This window comes from Hyperolius riggenbachi, chromosome 11, assembly GCF_040937935.1.
Source record: "Hyperolius riggenbachi isolate aHypRig1 chromosome 11, aHypRig1.pri, whole genome shotgun sequence".
NCBI lineage: Eukaryota > Metazoa > Chordata > Amphibia > Anura > Hyperoliidae > Hyperolius > Hyperolius riggenbachi.
The window spans coordinates 120,859,828-120,875,526 of NC_090656.1; the positions used below are offsets into that span (position 1 = coordinate 120,859,828).

A 15,699-nucleotide genomic window follows, 5' to 3' on the forward strand; every position below is an offset into this window, starting at 1 on the left:
TGCAAAACGTTTTCTGCTGTTATGGTTTGGAGTTATCACATACTTTATGTGGCTATATAGTGTAATGGTTAAGGGCTCTGCCTCTGACACAGGAGACCTGGGTTCGAATCTCAGCTCTGCCTGTTCAGTAAGCCAGCACCTATTCAGTAGGAGACCTTGGGCAATACTCCCTAACACTGCTACTGACTATAGAGCGCGTCCTAGTGGCTGCAGCTCTGGCGCTTTGAGTCCGCCAGGAGAAAAGCGCGATATAAATGTTCTGTGTTTGTTTGTTGTTTGTTTAGGAGCACTGACCCTAGTGCCAAACAGTGCCAGAGAGTTGAATGCTGAGAGTTATTTTTATCTATAATATATTCCTCCTCTTCCATTTATTTCCCTACCTAGCTGCTTATCAGAAACACCCGCTGATTACTTGTGTTTTCAAGCAAGGCTGAGGTGACTTAGTGATTGGATGTGTAAATAAAAAACAGTGCAGTTGTTAGTATACAACTCAGTGGGAGTGTCTGAAGACTCTGAGAGGAGGGCAGCTAAGGAATACACAATGGGCAAGAGAAGGGAGGGGGGAAAACAAGAGTCATGGAGGATATAATGTCAGCATTAGCTTGGCAATATGGCCACTGCCTAGAATAGGATGTTCTGCTTTTCCTTTATAAAATTCACATGAATCATTACGTGGATAGCACAATACATCTGTTATGTAAGTAGAAGTAGTATTTATCTACTTATATATGTGTTTTTTATTTCTAAGTTAGCATGGGTGTCGCTTGTTCTTTAATAGGCCACTGCAGCTTTAAGGCCTTGCTGGAGGGCCGCACAACTCAGCACACAAGTGATTCCCCCCACCCTTTTTCACCCCACCAACAAAGCTCTCTGTTGGTGGGGTCAGATTGCCCCAGGTGTGTTTATTTATTTTTAGTAAAAAAAAATGTTATTTTTTTAATTAAATGTTGCTTTTTTTATTATTTTAGTTACCCTCCTTCCTCTTATCTGCCTATCACAGCGATCGGCTGTGATAGGCTTCACAGCAGATCGCTCCTATGTCCCTCAGAGGGAGAGCCGTGTCACACAGCTGTCCCCAGTACATCGCTGCCTTAGATCGCAGCGCTGTACATAGGTAGTAGATGGCGGCTTCACCGTCTAACAGTCGATCGCCGCTTTGAGACTGGAGGCGGAGCAGAGCTCCATCATCAGAGTGGAGATGCGCGCGCTCTCCTGAGAAGCCTATTCCCAGCTGTTCACGCCAATCGGCGTGGAGCAGTCCTGGGACTGCCGCACTGCTCAAGCCAATTGGCGTGGAGCAGTCGGCAAGAGGTTAATTATTGTGCATATCATGATGGTAAGGAGGGGAATTAAGGCGGTAAGGAGAATTACCACTTTCCACTATCCCTGAATTCACACGGGCATTTCCCTGGGAAATGCCTGTGGCTGGATAGTGTAGTGGTTAAGGGCATATGAGACCTGGGTTCAAATCTCCGCTCTTCCTATTTCAGTCAGCAATCACCCATTCAGTAAGGAGTTCTTGGGCGAGACTCCCTAACATGGCTACTGCCTACTGAGTGCACTCTAGTGGCTGCCTCGCAAACACTGAGTGTGACAGGAGAAAAGTGCTATAGAAATACAGGAATTATTATAATAGCAATAGTGTTTCCATTGAAATTTAGGAAGTGTTGAAATTGGCAACCAAATATGCCATATTAAGGTTGAATCTATTTCACATGCACCTGAATATGAACAGTCTGCTCAATTCATCCTAGTCATTGAGGAAGATGCATTGCAGTACTGATCTCATGATGCAAATCTTTCCTTTCATTTGGAAGTCCCTGATGAAGCCAATTTTATGGTGGGGATGAAGCAATCGATCATTGCTGAGAGTTTGTGAAAACAAAGAAAGGAAAAGAAACATCCCACCTAATGATGTCCTACTTAAACTAATTAATGCATATTTACGCTATCACCTAGATTACTGTAATGTCCTAATAAAGTGATCATAAGAAAAAGTCCTGCACTCCCTGCAGTTAGTCGGTAAAACTGTAGCAAGACTCCTGACAAATGTTTCCCACTGCCCAAATATTTCCTCAAGTCTGGAATGTATTCAGAGTTTGCCAGTAAAATAGACAAAGGCCGTTTAAAGATCTTATTGCTGACTTTGATTAAATTCAGATTGTTTGGTTTCCCAAAAACATGAAAGGGCTACTGGTAGTATACATCTCTAACTTGATCAATCACAACATCTTATTTGATAGGAATCTGAAGTGTTCAGGTTTTGATACATACCTATGTAGAGGGAAGGCTCTAGATACCATAGAGCCTTCCAGGTCCTTAGTCCATCCTGTTGTTCCTGCACCATCCTCAGTTGAAGTTATACAATTTACTAGGTTGGAGAACTTCTCAGCTTGCCTCGGGTGGTCTTCCGAACTACTCAAGTCCATTAGTGGTTTTGAAGACTATTGCATCCATACTGCACACACGCTAATCTGGGCTTGTGTCCGTGCAGTACGGGTGTGCTCGTCTTTGGTACTTCTTGGGGATTCAAGTAGTTCTAAAGGCTGCCCAAGGAATGTCAGAGACCTAAGAGGACTAGTAACTTCAACTGGGGACAGCACAGAAATGATGGGATTGACTGAGGACTGGGAAGACTCTATGGCATCTAAAAAAAGCCTTCCCTCTACATAGTTATGTATAAAAACCTGAAGTTAATTTCAGATTTGTTTTACGTTTATCAACCTTCCTGTGTGTAGCCCTACATGAACTCACTCAGACGGTCAGATGTTCTACTGCTCATGAACAAATTAAACAATAATTTCTATAATTGCCTAGGCCTATGAGATTGCTTAATTCTGGTGAAAATCACTGAGTATGCTGAAAAAAATCCTTGGAAATTATTGTTATTTTGCACATTAATCCAGTATTATTTTCATCACTTACGGCAGATATTTTCTCTCCATCCAGATATTATTACTCCGGCAACAGCACATGCCCAGACATAGGAGGAGAGGCTAGCACACAAGCAGTCTTCTACTCTTTGACAAGAGCAAGTATCAAACAGGCATCTCTAAAAATGGAAATGCTTGTGGTAAATATAAAACCAGGAGTACAGATGCAAAGCTAAATTGGGTCTAACTTTAAATGGTAAACTGTATTGTATGAATGGTGTCAAAAGGCCATAAACCTAATAATGATGAAAATGTCAATACCTTTACTTATTCCTATTTTTATGACATTTTTTAACCACTTCAGGATGAGAGAAATTTTCACATATCTGCGCTGCTCCCATTTATTTGCCAATAACTGTATTACTACTTATCGCACCTAAATGATCTACTGTATATTCTGGCGTATAAGACAACTTTTTTACCCTTGAAAATGTTCTGAAAAGTCAGGGGTCTTCTTATACACTGGGTGTCATTGATGCCAGGTGGTATGCTGAATCCTGGTACCGACTCTCAGTTCTTGCTGTGGACTGCAGTGAAGTGGCGCGGGTGTACATCAAAAATCCGAGAGGCAGAAAAGGAGGTAAGTAGGATACAAGGGCGGGCCAGAAGGGCGAAAGAGGTGTGTTTTATGGGCACAGCGCAATCTATTCTTCCATACCACTCTGATAAACAGATAGACAAGGAGAGCTAACCAATCCACTTAGGGAGAGGGAGCATTGACCAATCCAGCCAGTCAATCAATCACCTATGTACTGTTATATACTGGGTACCACATACAGTACAGCACTAGTATCTGTTCATACATATTTGGTGCGAGTTGGAAGAGGGGTAGTCTTATATGATTAGTACATCCCAAACTCTATATTTTAGCTGGAATAGTTGGGGGTCGTCTTATACGCCCAGTCGTCTTATACACTGAAATATACGGTATGTATTGTTTTTTCAGGACAAATTGGGCTTTTAGTGAGTAATATTTTTGTTTAGTAATTACCTCATTTTCTATGCATTTTAAAGGAAAAATAATGGAAAAAATGGAAAAAAGACACTATTTCTCCATTTACATCCATTATAGCTTTACAATAAACAGCGCTAACTATATGTTAAACCCACAAATTTTATCGACTTATCCATCCTGGTTATTATAACATTTAGATTATGTTCCTAGTACAATGTATGGTGACAATATTGTATTTGGAAATAAAGGTGTTTCTGTTTTGTAGCTTTTTTTTTTTTTTTTTTTGCTTCCTCATTGTACACTATTGATGATTAAAAAAAAAAAACTTATTTTCAAAAATAACAGTAATATACCCTCATGGCATACATATTTAAAAAGCCAAGTTCCTAAAGGAACAACATAGATATTTTCTTTTAAATTCTTTCACTTTGTTTTCATTTTACAAGTCTTGGTTTTGGTACAGAATATACAAAATTTGTATTGCTTTTGATTCAGTTTGTTACTAAAAGTATACACAAGACGTAGCCTTTAACCCCCAAACACCTTAAAATCTATTCTACTACTACACGGTTAAAATGTTACCACCTATGTCTTATATACGAATACTTTCCTAAGTTTTATTAGAATTTTTAAAATTAATTTTTTAGGTTGGATTGAGTTTGTCTCTACTCATTTCTCATGTGATGTGGGCCCAAGCTTTAAAACACACCAAAATGTATTCTACAACTTGTCCCGCATAAAATGATACCACATGTGCCTCATTTAGTAACAAACTGGTGATGCATCTGGTGATGCATCCTCCACAATTACACTGGACGTGTATACTCGTCCAGTTAGGCTGAAGTGGATAAAGTGCTAAAACTATACAAGCATACGTTTCATTTTGATATATGTACAAATACAAGTACACATTATATTACACATAGCAAAAAGTAGCTCACAGTTCTCTGTCCAACCTACCCCCTGGCCTGCAGATCTTGACCCGACTTATGCTGGGAATACACGGTTCGTTTGAAATTATCAATCGAGCAGCTGATGGCTCGATTGATAATTTCCGACCTGTCCGATACCCCGCCAGATCGATTCCGCGCTCGATACCGGCGGGGAGAACAAAAGAAGAAATGCATGGAAAATTAGTAAATGCCCGTGGGGATGAGCAGAAATCGATCCGCACGCCCGCGGGGACGCCAGCGGCCCGATTCCGGCGCATAAACGAACCGTGTATTCCCAGTATAAAGCCCATTAGGCATAGACTGGCAAACAGCCCTGTTTTGTACATTAAAGCGGACCTGAACTCAGAATGTCTCCTCTGCTCTATAAAAAAAAAAAAAAAAAAAGCAACCACATAAGATTTAAAGAGAGTCTGAAGCGAGAATAAATCTCGCTTCAGACCTTATAGATAGCAGGGGCATGTGTGCCCCTGCTAAAACGCCGCTATCCCGCGGCTTAACGGGGGTCCCTTCACCCCCAGATCCCCTCCGTACAGCCGGGGAGCGCTTCCGCATTGGGGCAGGGCTAACCGCCGCAGCCCTGCCCTCACACGCGTCTATCAGACGCGTACCTCCGCCTCTCCCCGGCCCCTCTCAGTCTTTCCTTACTAAGAGGGGCGGGGGAGAGGCGGCGATGCGCGTCTGATAGACTTGCTGAGAGGCAGGGCTGCAGCCGTTAGCCCTGCCTCCAGGAAGAGAAAATTTACGACCAAGTTGACGACCAAGTTTTGCGGGGGTGGGTTTGGGGGTGAAGGGACCCCCGTTTAGCCGCGGGATAGCGGCGTTTTAGCAGGGACGCACATGCCCCTGCTAACTATGAGTTCTAAAGCGAGATTTATTCTCGCTTCAGAGTCTCTTTAAAGAAAAACATTTCAATGTTACAGCCCACCCATCTCCTACAATAAATCTGTAGTGTGTCTACTTCCAGCTTTCATGGAAGCAGACATAGGGTTAACATCCAATGGCCTCAATTCACTAAGCTTATCTCCTGTCTTTAATAACGTTTCCAGAGTTATCACCATGGTGATGAGGCATGTAGTATTCAGGAAAAATGTTACCTCAGGCAAACCTGAAGTTAACTCTTCTGTCTAAGTTAACTCTTCAATCCTTAAAATAACTCCAGAATTCTAAAGTTAAAGACAGGCTGTTAATTAACTGCGTGTGAAAATAACTACATAGGAGGTAACTTAACTACAGAGGAGGTAACGTAAGGAATGAAGAGATAAGATAACTCTCTCACTGTGTGGAGGTAAGTTTTCTCTTGCCTTATTATCTCCAGCATGATCTTAGTGAATTGAGGCCAATGTTTACAAATTAGTTGAGGCTGTCAAGATTCCTGTGCTGACACAGCTGAGAGCTCAAATTACAATTGTGATTACTTGCAGCTGAGGAGGAATTAGACAAGCTCTTCGGGTAGGAACACACTAGGCAGAATCACACTACGTGCTATAGAAAACGCATATGCGATTCTGCCTAGTGTGTTCCTACCCTTCACTCTAAACTGAAACAGGGTGAATTAACCTGTTTCAATTGTGTTCCAAGAATGAATTCAGGTCCACTTTAAACAAGCGGGAGACAGACGGAATGAGAAAGATAAAGGCAAGGAGAGAAAGCAGAGGGAAAAAATTCAATTCAAAGGAACCAGCAGCGCATTCCTATAGCCAAGAACTCTTTGGAGGCTTTAAACTCTACCCAACATGACCAGATTTTAACATACTGCTCTACTTGGTCCTGAGACTGACACTACCTCTTCCATAGAAGTCAAATGTTCTCAACCAAACTAATGCTAGGAATACACGGTTCGTTTTTGAGGTGATTAGATAGTTAGATAGATAATTTCCGACATGTGCGATCTCCCGTTCGATCGTATTGCCACTCGATTCCTGATAGAAGTGAATAGAAAAAGATAAGAAAAACAAGCGGAAAATAAGAGAATTGAGCTGCAAAAATCAATCAAGCGGAGAATCGAGCCGAAAAAATTAACCGTGTATGCCCCAACATAAAAGTTTTGCACCTTGCTAGATTGCCAATAAAGCAGTATCAGAGAATGAGCTGCTTTTTTGTTAGGTGAATCAGAATTAGATGTTTGTAAGACACTGACGTTCCCCTATTCAAGTGCAGCCAAACTAGAGATTGTGAAAAAAAACACACCAAAACTGACTCAAAGCTAGGCACTAGGCAGGACCAAAAAATATGGAAAACTCTTCATACTGTCTCACCAAATCTCCAGCAACATTATGGAGTAAGGAGAGAACTGTTATGCAGAACCCTTGGTGTCCTGAACCAGCAGGTAAGTACCATATAACCCTGCTCTTGTACATAAGCGTTCATTGTTCCCCAATAGTTGTGGGCATCATTTTCTTCGACTGCTCATTATTTATATAATTTCCCATTTAAATTGGAAACAGGTTTTTTGCTCTGTCTGAGCCTGAGATCATCTGAGCTGAGATATAATACTTTAATGGTCCTTAGTCTCTCTAGTCTCTCGAAGTTAAGTGTATAATCTTGTAAGGCTAGACTTCTGCTTCTGCAAATTTATGCAATTTCATTTTTTTTTTAAATATAGCCAAAGTGGAATTTTCCTCTCCTCCCCTCTGACATTTAATTCCTCTAAGGTCAATTAGCCCTTTAAGGCTGCTTCACGCTTAAAGCAATGAAAGGTACTCTGTATAAGAGGGTTAGTAGATGTGTAATTTAACAGTCTCCCTGGATGATTTGGGTCCTCGCCACTTCCCATTTAAGGGATTACCTGGTAGTCTAATGGTGCCACCCCTTTTCTTTTAAGCATTCCCTACTGTGCGGGTCTCCTGGAGGTCCAGTGGTATACCCCTTTTCCCTTTAAGCAATGCCTGATACTCTGGTGGTACCCCCTACCTCTTTAAGGGTTCTCTGGTAGTCCCCCTTATCTCTGGTAGTCTACAGGTGGCTCTCCTTGCACCCCCACCCCTCCTGCAGAGATTGGCAGCTGAAAGAATCTGTGTAAGTATTAGGGTCCTGTTGATCTTGGCACCGGTAACTGGTGTGGGCACTCCAAGGGGCGTGGAGACTTAGTAAACACTGGTCTTAATCAGCGCACTCCGCAAGTAATGATAGTCCACCACACCTAATGGGCGATGTACTACTTTGCTTCCTGGTGCCCACCAGGTCACGACCCCTAGAACTGCTCCACCAGAGATGAATAGAACAGGAGGGGTTAACCCTTCTGTAAGGGAAGGAGAAAGAGGATCAATGTGACAGAACAGAAGATGGCACGGAAGTCAGGATTGGCGTGATAGGACTGACGTGAAGGGCTGACATGACACGACTGATGGAAACATGCCGCAGATGCAATAAAGGTGCAACAGTTTAAATACTCTGACCTAAATTCCATTGCTAAGGCCACACAACCCGACACATGTACAAAAGAACTAGGGGGGCACGTGCCTAGGAAGAAATGGCCATGCCGCCCACGCACGCCTGTCCCAGAAGTCTGCAGTGACGAATGCATGAGGAGCCGGCCTTGGAACCAGGGAGGGTAAGTGTGATGGTAAGTATATACTCACCCTACTGACTCCCACAGTAACTGGCTCTCTCCTCCTCATCCTCCTACCACCGCCCTCTAGTGTCTGCATATACCAGCCCCAGCTGATGAAATTATCAAGCCAAGAACCAGTAAATGCATATGCTATTGCCTTAGCATTGCTTTAGCATTACTGTGCGGTAACACAATGCAATGAAAATGCCCCAGTGGGAAAAGGGCCATGTTAGACAACTTACAGAACTGTATGATCCTTTTGTTTTCTTTTTGGTATTTTTTCTAAGAATTAAATAATAATAATACTTGTTATTATTATTAGTATACACAGCAGCTTTATGCTGATTTGTTATTACATGTGATAACTAAGAGAGTTGGTGACAAAAAATATTGAGAGATCATATTAAAGAATATTACTTTTATACCATGAAATGTATGGTATATCTGTAAATAGTTTTTACTGCATGTGCAGAATCAGTATGCTGAATAATTATACTGAAGTACATTAACTAAAAAGGCTTTTTTCTGTTATGTTTTTGTTTGTTTTTTGTATTTTTAATTTGACCAATTTTTCAAAATAATGTATTGTTCATAAAATTGGCGTTTTGTGAAGTGGAGGTGCTCACAGTAGACAATAAAATGAATACGACAGAAAAGTCTGCATAACAGCAATGTCAGAATGATATAAAGTACCTGGTAGTAGTCTCCAGGATTTATTATAGCATGACACACACCAAAAGGACCTTCAGTTTCGAGCAGTACTTGGCACCAGTAATGAGCATATTTTTCTGTTTATAAAATGGAGAGTTAGACATGAAAATCAATAATGTGTTGTAATATTAGTAATATATATATATACCAATTAGCAAACTACATTTTACATTCTGTGTATCTTGATTATTTAAGAAAAAAAAAGTATTACCAGTTTCTATGCCATACATGCAGGGATGCTCAATTTTTGGTGGTACATTTTCACACTGATATTGAGTCTTCCATGTATTAGCAAAATCAACAGCATTGCTTTCTAATACGCCACTACTGGTCTGAAAATCATCTTTCTGGATACTGTTGAAGTTTCCACAGAGGCCTTGGAAAAATACAGATGCAAGTAAGCCTACTATACACCATGAACTAGCATTTTAAGAATGTATATGCACTATAGGTACAACATACCTGTATTAAGAACATGTGATCTATGTTTTACATACACTGAAAGACCAATAGTGTGCTAACACACAAACATCACATCCAAATTGACAATTGATGCCCAAACTATAGGCATTAATATAGAAGAATGTAATAATGATGCCGATTAACCAGTTGAGGACCACAGGCTTAAACCCCCCCAGTGACCAGGCCATTTTTTACAATTCACGCCACTGCAGCTTTAGCAGTGTGCTGCACAGCCATACAACTTAACACACAAATGAATCTGCCCTCCTTTTCTTGCCACCAACAGAGTATTGTGTTGGTGGCATCTGATTGCAGCTGCAACTTTTTTTGTAAATTAATTTATTTGTCCTTTTTTTTAATAAAAATGTCCATTTTATTTTTAATTCATACTTTAATTCCTCCAGCCCATGAGCACCGATGCATCCCTCACCATCCTCCCGAGTGCCTCTATTTACCTTGTATTTGTCCCACTAACTGGCTCATCTGCACCAGTCGAGCTCTTCTGCGCATGCATGGAGGGGCCACGCATGCGCAGAAGAGCTGACTGACGAGACTGGGCCAGATTACCAGGACCGATACCAGGCGAACGGAGGCACTCGGGAGGATAGTGAGGGATGCATTGGTGCTCATGGGGCTGGAGGTAGCCCAAGGGAAGTATACAATCTTTGAATGTACTTGTGGCGCTCACATGGTTCCCAAGGAAACCGTGTGTGCGCCATTTACGTCACAAACACAGGTTCCGTTGCAAAATAGTAAAAATGTATTTTTTTAAATCAACTTTTTTTTCCTTACTTCCTTGCTGCCAGCAATCACTGATAGCTTCCAGTTACGGAACCTCTCACCTAAGTGTGAAATCTTTTCCCAAGCATTCCTGGAAAGTATATGGCTCATCCAACAGATGAAGTCAGATATGAGGTTGACAGAAGCTAATAAAATGCATCCTTTTCTAGGCTGTTAGGAACCGACCCAGCAGGTGTCCGTGACATAGCTGCCTCCTGGCCTGAGTTGAAAGAGACAAAGGAGTGATCCTTATCACTCCAGCTGAAGGCTCCCAACAGTTCAACCAACCTTAAAAACTATATTTAATAGGCGGCACAGTTTTGTAATATTTCTGGTGTTACAAAGATACCAGGTCCTTCAAATTCGCAGAAAGTGTTGGACTTCACGTAACACTGGTCCTGAGAGATTTTCAATCATTTGGATCTTTCAGTACCAGTGTTAGAAAGGGTGAAAGTAAGAACGGTGCTATGAGTCACCCAGACTCCTCGTGTTTAGTATCAGTATACAATTATGCTGATTATGAATATGCATTCTGGTTCTTGAGGTCTCCCCTTTTTCATCTCTCCCCCGTTTCTATCAAACCAATCTGTTCTGCCGGATAGGTATATTTACCTGTGGGCTAAAGTATGCTGTGTGTGCCTGTTCTGGTCATTTGATTGTTGCTACAAAGAATCTGCCCTCTGAAGAATCAGTCATACTTCCGCATTGTTTTATTATTTTCTTACAAATTGTTGATTTGCTAGCTAGGTTGTAAATAACTGTTCCTTCCTTCTAGGATTAGCTAGTACCCGATTTTCTGTGCAAAATCCAACAACTTTAGTTTATCGATTGGACATACAATCGATATTGCATCATATATGGACCCAGTAACCTTTCTTTAAACGTCACACTGCTCACAGTCTCTAAGACTTTGGAAGTGACTATGCCCGAATGGTGACTGGAGCATGTCGAATGTGATTGGGCTGGCTACTGTATTATGATGGCGTTGGGGTCTCTTCGCCCTAGAAAATCGAAGAGTGGTGGCAGTGAAATTACCCAATTTCCAGCACGAAATCGATATTTTTTGTTTACCGATTGTACATACAATTGGGATTGTACATGTATGGGCACCTCCAACCAATCTTAACCGTTTACTACGCTCACAGTGAATTTGCCTTCAGAAGTCTCTAGTGCACGAGACCTGCATGGCAACAGTGGCCTAGTAATACGGGATTGGTGAGTGATTATCACATTACATATGGTCGACAGCGTTGCGACCAATCTTTATTGTCAGTCTGCTCACAGTACTTCCTGCTAATGCTAATGGGAGCAGATTAGCCGGGATTGGCATGCCCTGTCACATTACTACCTTCTTCTGACGATCCAGCATCCGGTCTTTTAACGTCTTGGAGATGGGATTGCTGGGCTGGATTGTCACATTGGTTGGCAGTGGTGGTAATAGCACACCCCAAAATCAGGCATAGCCAGCTTTTGGGAAGTGCAAAGATCTGACAAAACTCAGTCTTTGCAACCAGAATAATAAGACAGTGGTCACTGAGTATCCTGTCTTGCGGAATCGGAGTTCCGGGCACAAAACGGTTAACATTGATAACGAATAGATTGGTCTACATTATTCCTAACTTTTTCTTTGCTATAGCCTATTGTTTCTTTTACCAGAATTGGTCTGTTCCTGACTTGCAAGCCCTCTGCGAATTGCACGGCATTGCCGCTTGCGGCACAAACAAGGCTGATCTGGTGGCATTGCCCCAGAGATGGAATCCTTATCGCCACCTTGCTTAATGCCTCCATACACTGCAGTCCTGATACCCCCGGAGTGGTTGATAAACCTGACTGGCCAGGATCTGCGCTTATACCAGGAGTTCCGAGAATTTCAGTGTCAGCATGAGGCTCCAGCGTGAAGCAGAGCACTAAGAGCATCTGCGCCAGCTACGGCTCCAATGGGAATTGGAGTTGGCCCAGCTAACCCAATTGAATCTGCACTCTTCACTATGTGCTTTGGTGGAGAGCAGCGATCCTCTACCCGTGACCCCCACAGCAAAGCTTCCTGTCATGTAAGAGGGCACAGAAGGAGACTTTCCTGTACGTACCTCTGAGAGGACGTCCTATCAGGTTCCTGTACCTGACAGCCAGAGAACCCTGGTGCTGGAAAGTCACAGAACACTGTCCCAGGACTTGGAAGGAGGTAAGCCTACTGCCTTTGCTCCTCCTGGTCCGGTGAGCTTTGCGCCACCGAGACCTGCAGCTGCTGTTATTGCTGCATTCCAGTCAGACACACCTGCCATTCGCATGTGTAATCTGTGTGGTGAGACCGGCCACATACAGTTCTTCTGTCCCAAGAGGAAGAGAACCACAGTTCCTAGCCCAAAGATGGCTAGCAACCCTGATCCGTCACCTGCATCACCCTCTGCACTGCCTGTCAGCATGTCAGAGAAGCTCTACGGTTCCGGAAATCTTCAAAGTGCTCCAGTGGACGACCAGGTCATCATTTGCTCCAGTGCTCTTGAAGCAGATGTCCACTTGGTCTGTCCCAACCTTGCCACAGAGGCTCCTCACTCTGACTGGAGTCAGGCACAACCACCATGACCCTGTTGTCCAAGGTCCTGAGAAGGCCGGATGCGGGTGGGTTTTCAAGAGTGGGCTGTTGCAGAGATGCCCTCTTCTACTGTGCTTGGCACTGATTTAGGCACGCTTGTGTGCCCTTCAGAATTCTCTGCTGAAATGCAGGAGATCCCAGCAGGACTCCCTGACAACCAGGTACTGTATAAGCCTTTGGGAAAACAGGGAGATGTAAACCCCTTACCTGCTATTGCTACTGTACCTAATGCCGCTGGGCGGGAGGTATCCTCAGATTGAAATGTACCAGCAACTGACTGTATTTTATCAATTTCTGCACCTGTTATTGCTAATGAAAATGCATGTGTCAGTGATAATTGTGATGGAAATGCTGTATATGTTCTGGCCATTACATGTCTTATGGCCAGCCGCATGAACTCAGAGCCAACAGGAGGGATTCCCTCTGACGATTCTGATTTACCCAAAATGTGACGTTTATTGTGGTGTACCCGTGCAGACAGACATGCACCGTACTGTTGGTAACCTGAGCTCAGAGCCTGTCAGCTCTGACCCCAGAGAGTATTCCGCATTCTGCGGAATTCCGTTTTCCACGAATACTGTCGGAAATTGGTGATTCCGTTCCGTCGCATCGGAATGGAATTGCTATAGCGCTAAACGGAAATTCAGGAATTGCTATGCGGACCCTAGACTGAAGCCTAAAAGTGCTAACTTCAGGATTTCTGCATGAAAATCGGACTTTCTGCACCAATTAGAGTCTTAAGAATAATCAACCAATCCTACGTTAGCAACCAGCTCCCTACCTACCTATCAGCAGCTATCTCACTTATTTTGTATATAAGAGAGGTGTGCAGTCACGAAGCTTGTGGGTTTCAGTCTGGTGTTGGAGAGACAGACCCATATTAGTTGTTTCAACATAAAACTATAGTCTTTTAACCTGCTGGGCGGTCTGGACGAGCTCAGCTCGTCCAGTACCGCCGGAGGCTGCCGCTCAGGCCCTGCTGGGCCGATTTGGCTGAAATAAAAAGCAGCACACGCAGCCGGCACTTTGCCAGCCGCGTGTGCTGCCTGATCGCCGCCGCTCTGCGGCGATTCGCCGCGAGCAGCGGCGAAAGAGGGCCCCCCTAGCCGCCTGAGCCCTGCGCAGCCGGAACAAAAAGTTCCGGCCAGCGCTAAGGGCTGGATCGGAGGCGGCTGACGTCAGGACGTCGGCTGACGTCGATGACGTCACTCCGCTCGTCGCTATGGCGACGATATAAGCAAAACAAGGAAGGCCGCTCATTGCGGCCTTCCTTGTTTATTCTGGGCGCCGGAGGCGATCGGAAGATCGCCTCCGGAGCGCCCTCTAGTGGGCTTTCATGCAGCCAACTTTCAGTTGGCTGCATGAAATAGTTTTTTTTTTATTAAAAAAAAACCCTCCCGCAGCCTGCCTGGCGATCTTAATAGAACGCCAGGCAGGTTAAAAGACTGTATATAAACCAAAAGTCTTTTTAAAGACTCTGGGCCATATGCAATTCACCTTTTCTCCTGAGTTTTCTCCTAGGAGATCATTTTTCATCTTCGATTTAAAATAACTTTTCAGCACTTTGCTATGGAAAAAGTACCGAAAAGAAGATGAAAAAGTACTGCCAAAATTATTTTGAGTATTTGTACGCTTGCTGGTGGTTTAAAAGACATTTCATTGACAAGTTATAAAAATATCACTTTGGAGAAAACTCAGGTGAAAAAGTGAATTGCTTATGGCCCTCTGTGAGAGAGAGTTAGAGTGTGAGCTATATTAGTAGTAGTAAGCTAGGTGTATTTGTGAGAGAGTGACAGTAGATTATTAGTTTGAGTGATAGATTGTAGTGTAGTATGCTAGTAGTTGCTACAGAGCCAGCCAGGCTGCAGGCTTAGGGCCTGATTCACAAAGCGGTGCAAACTTTTTTGCGGACTTTTGCGCGCGCAAAGTGAGGTGTTTGGTGGCCTGGTGGAGGGTCCAAAAGAGTCACTTATTGAACTGGATGATATTTTGGATGATGAGGTGGCTGATCGAACGTGGTTGCCAAGTGTTGGTTTAGGCACTAGCAGGCGTCAGCAGCTTGTAGAAACAGAGCAGACGGTTGGCCAGCAGCCTGCAAGTGCTTTCCCGTCTGTCAGTACCACCAGTCCAATGCTGAGCATCGAGGTGCTAGAACAGGTCGCACCACTGCTGGACGTGCACGCACGTCCCCTGCATGGAATTATTTTACTGTTCTGGAAGAGGATGAATCCAGGGCAGTCTGTTCTGTGTGCCGTAAATCGGTGAGCAGAGGAAAATAGGGCACCGAGTTCGGCACTTCAGGGCTGATAAGCCATCTGCGCAACCACCACAGACGGGAGTTTGAATATGTAAAAAATTACAATCAGATGGGTGGAGGAAAAGCAGCAGCAACAGGCCCCTCCTCATGCCAGGCTGGTAGAGGACTCCAGACCTCAGCCAGTACCTCACAATCACCCTTGTTGGTTTCCTCTGAATCACCAGTGTTCCAGCGTCAGGCCTCTGTGCCAGAAATGTTGCAGAGGAAGCGGATGCTCCCTGCAAGTGATCCTTTTGTTGTCAAAAACAATGCACTCTTGGCAAGGTTGTTGGCCCAACAGCTGCTGCCCTACCAGTTTGTGGACTGTGCCCCCTTCCGCAGACTGATGAACAGTGTTGCTCCACAATGGCGGATCCCCAGCCACCATTATTTTGCCAGGAATTCTATCCCTGCCCTTCACCAGCACATTGTGCAGTGTGTCGGCCGGTCTATGGATCACGCTGTC

At 43.7% G+C, this 15,699-nt stretch overlaps 1 protein-coding gene across 1 annotated transcript in view; it reads right to left on the minus strand.

Moving 5' to 3' along the window:
• Positions 1-15,699, minus strand: part of LOC137537869 (mucin-5AC-like) — a 385,525-nt gene that overhangs the window by 260,225 nt on the left and 109,601 nt on the right. Inside the window, exons 7-9 of the mRNA XM_068259817.1 lie at positions 9,314-9,478; positions 9,085-9,179; positions 2,926-3,052 (exon numbers count right to left, since the gene is read on the minus strand). Coding sequence (XP_068115918.1) covers positions 2,926-3,052; positions 9,085-9,179; positions 9,314-9,478 — 387 coding nt within the window. The remainder of the gene's footprint in view (positions 1-2,925; positions 3,053-9,084; positions 9,180-9,313; positions 9,479-15,699) is intronic.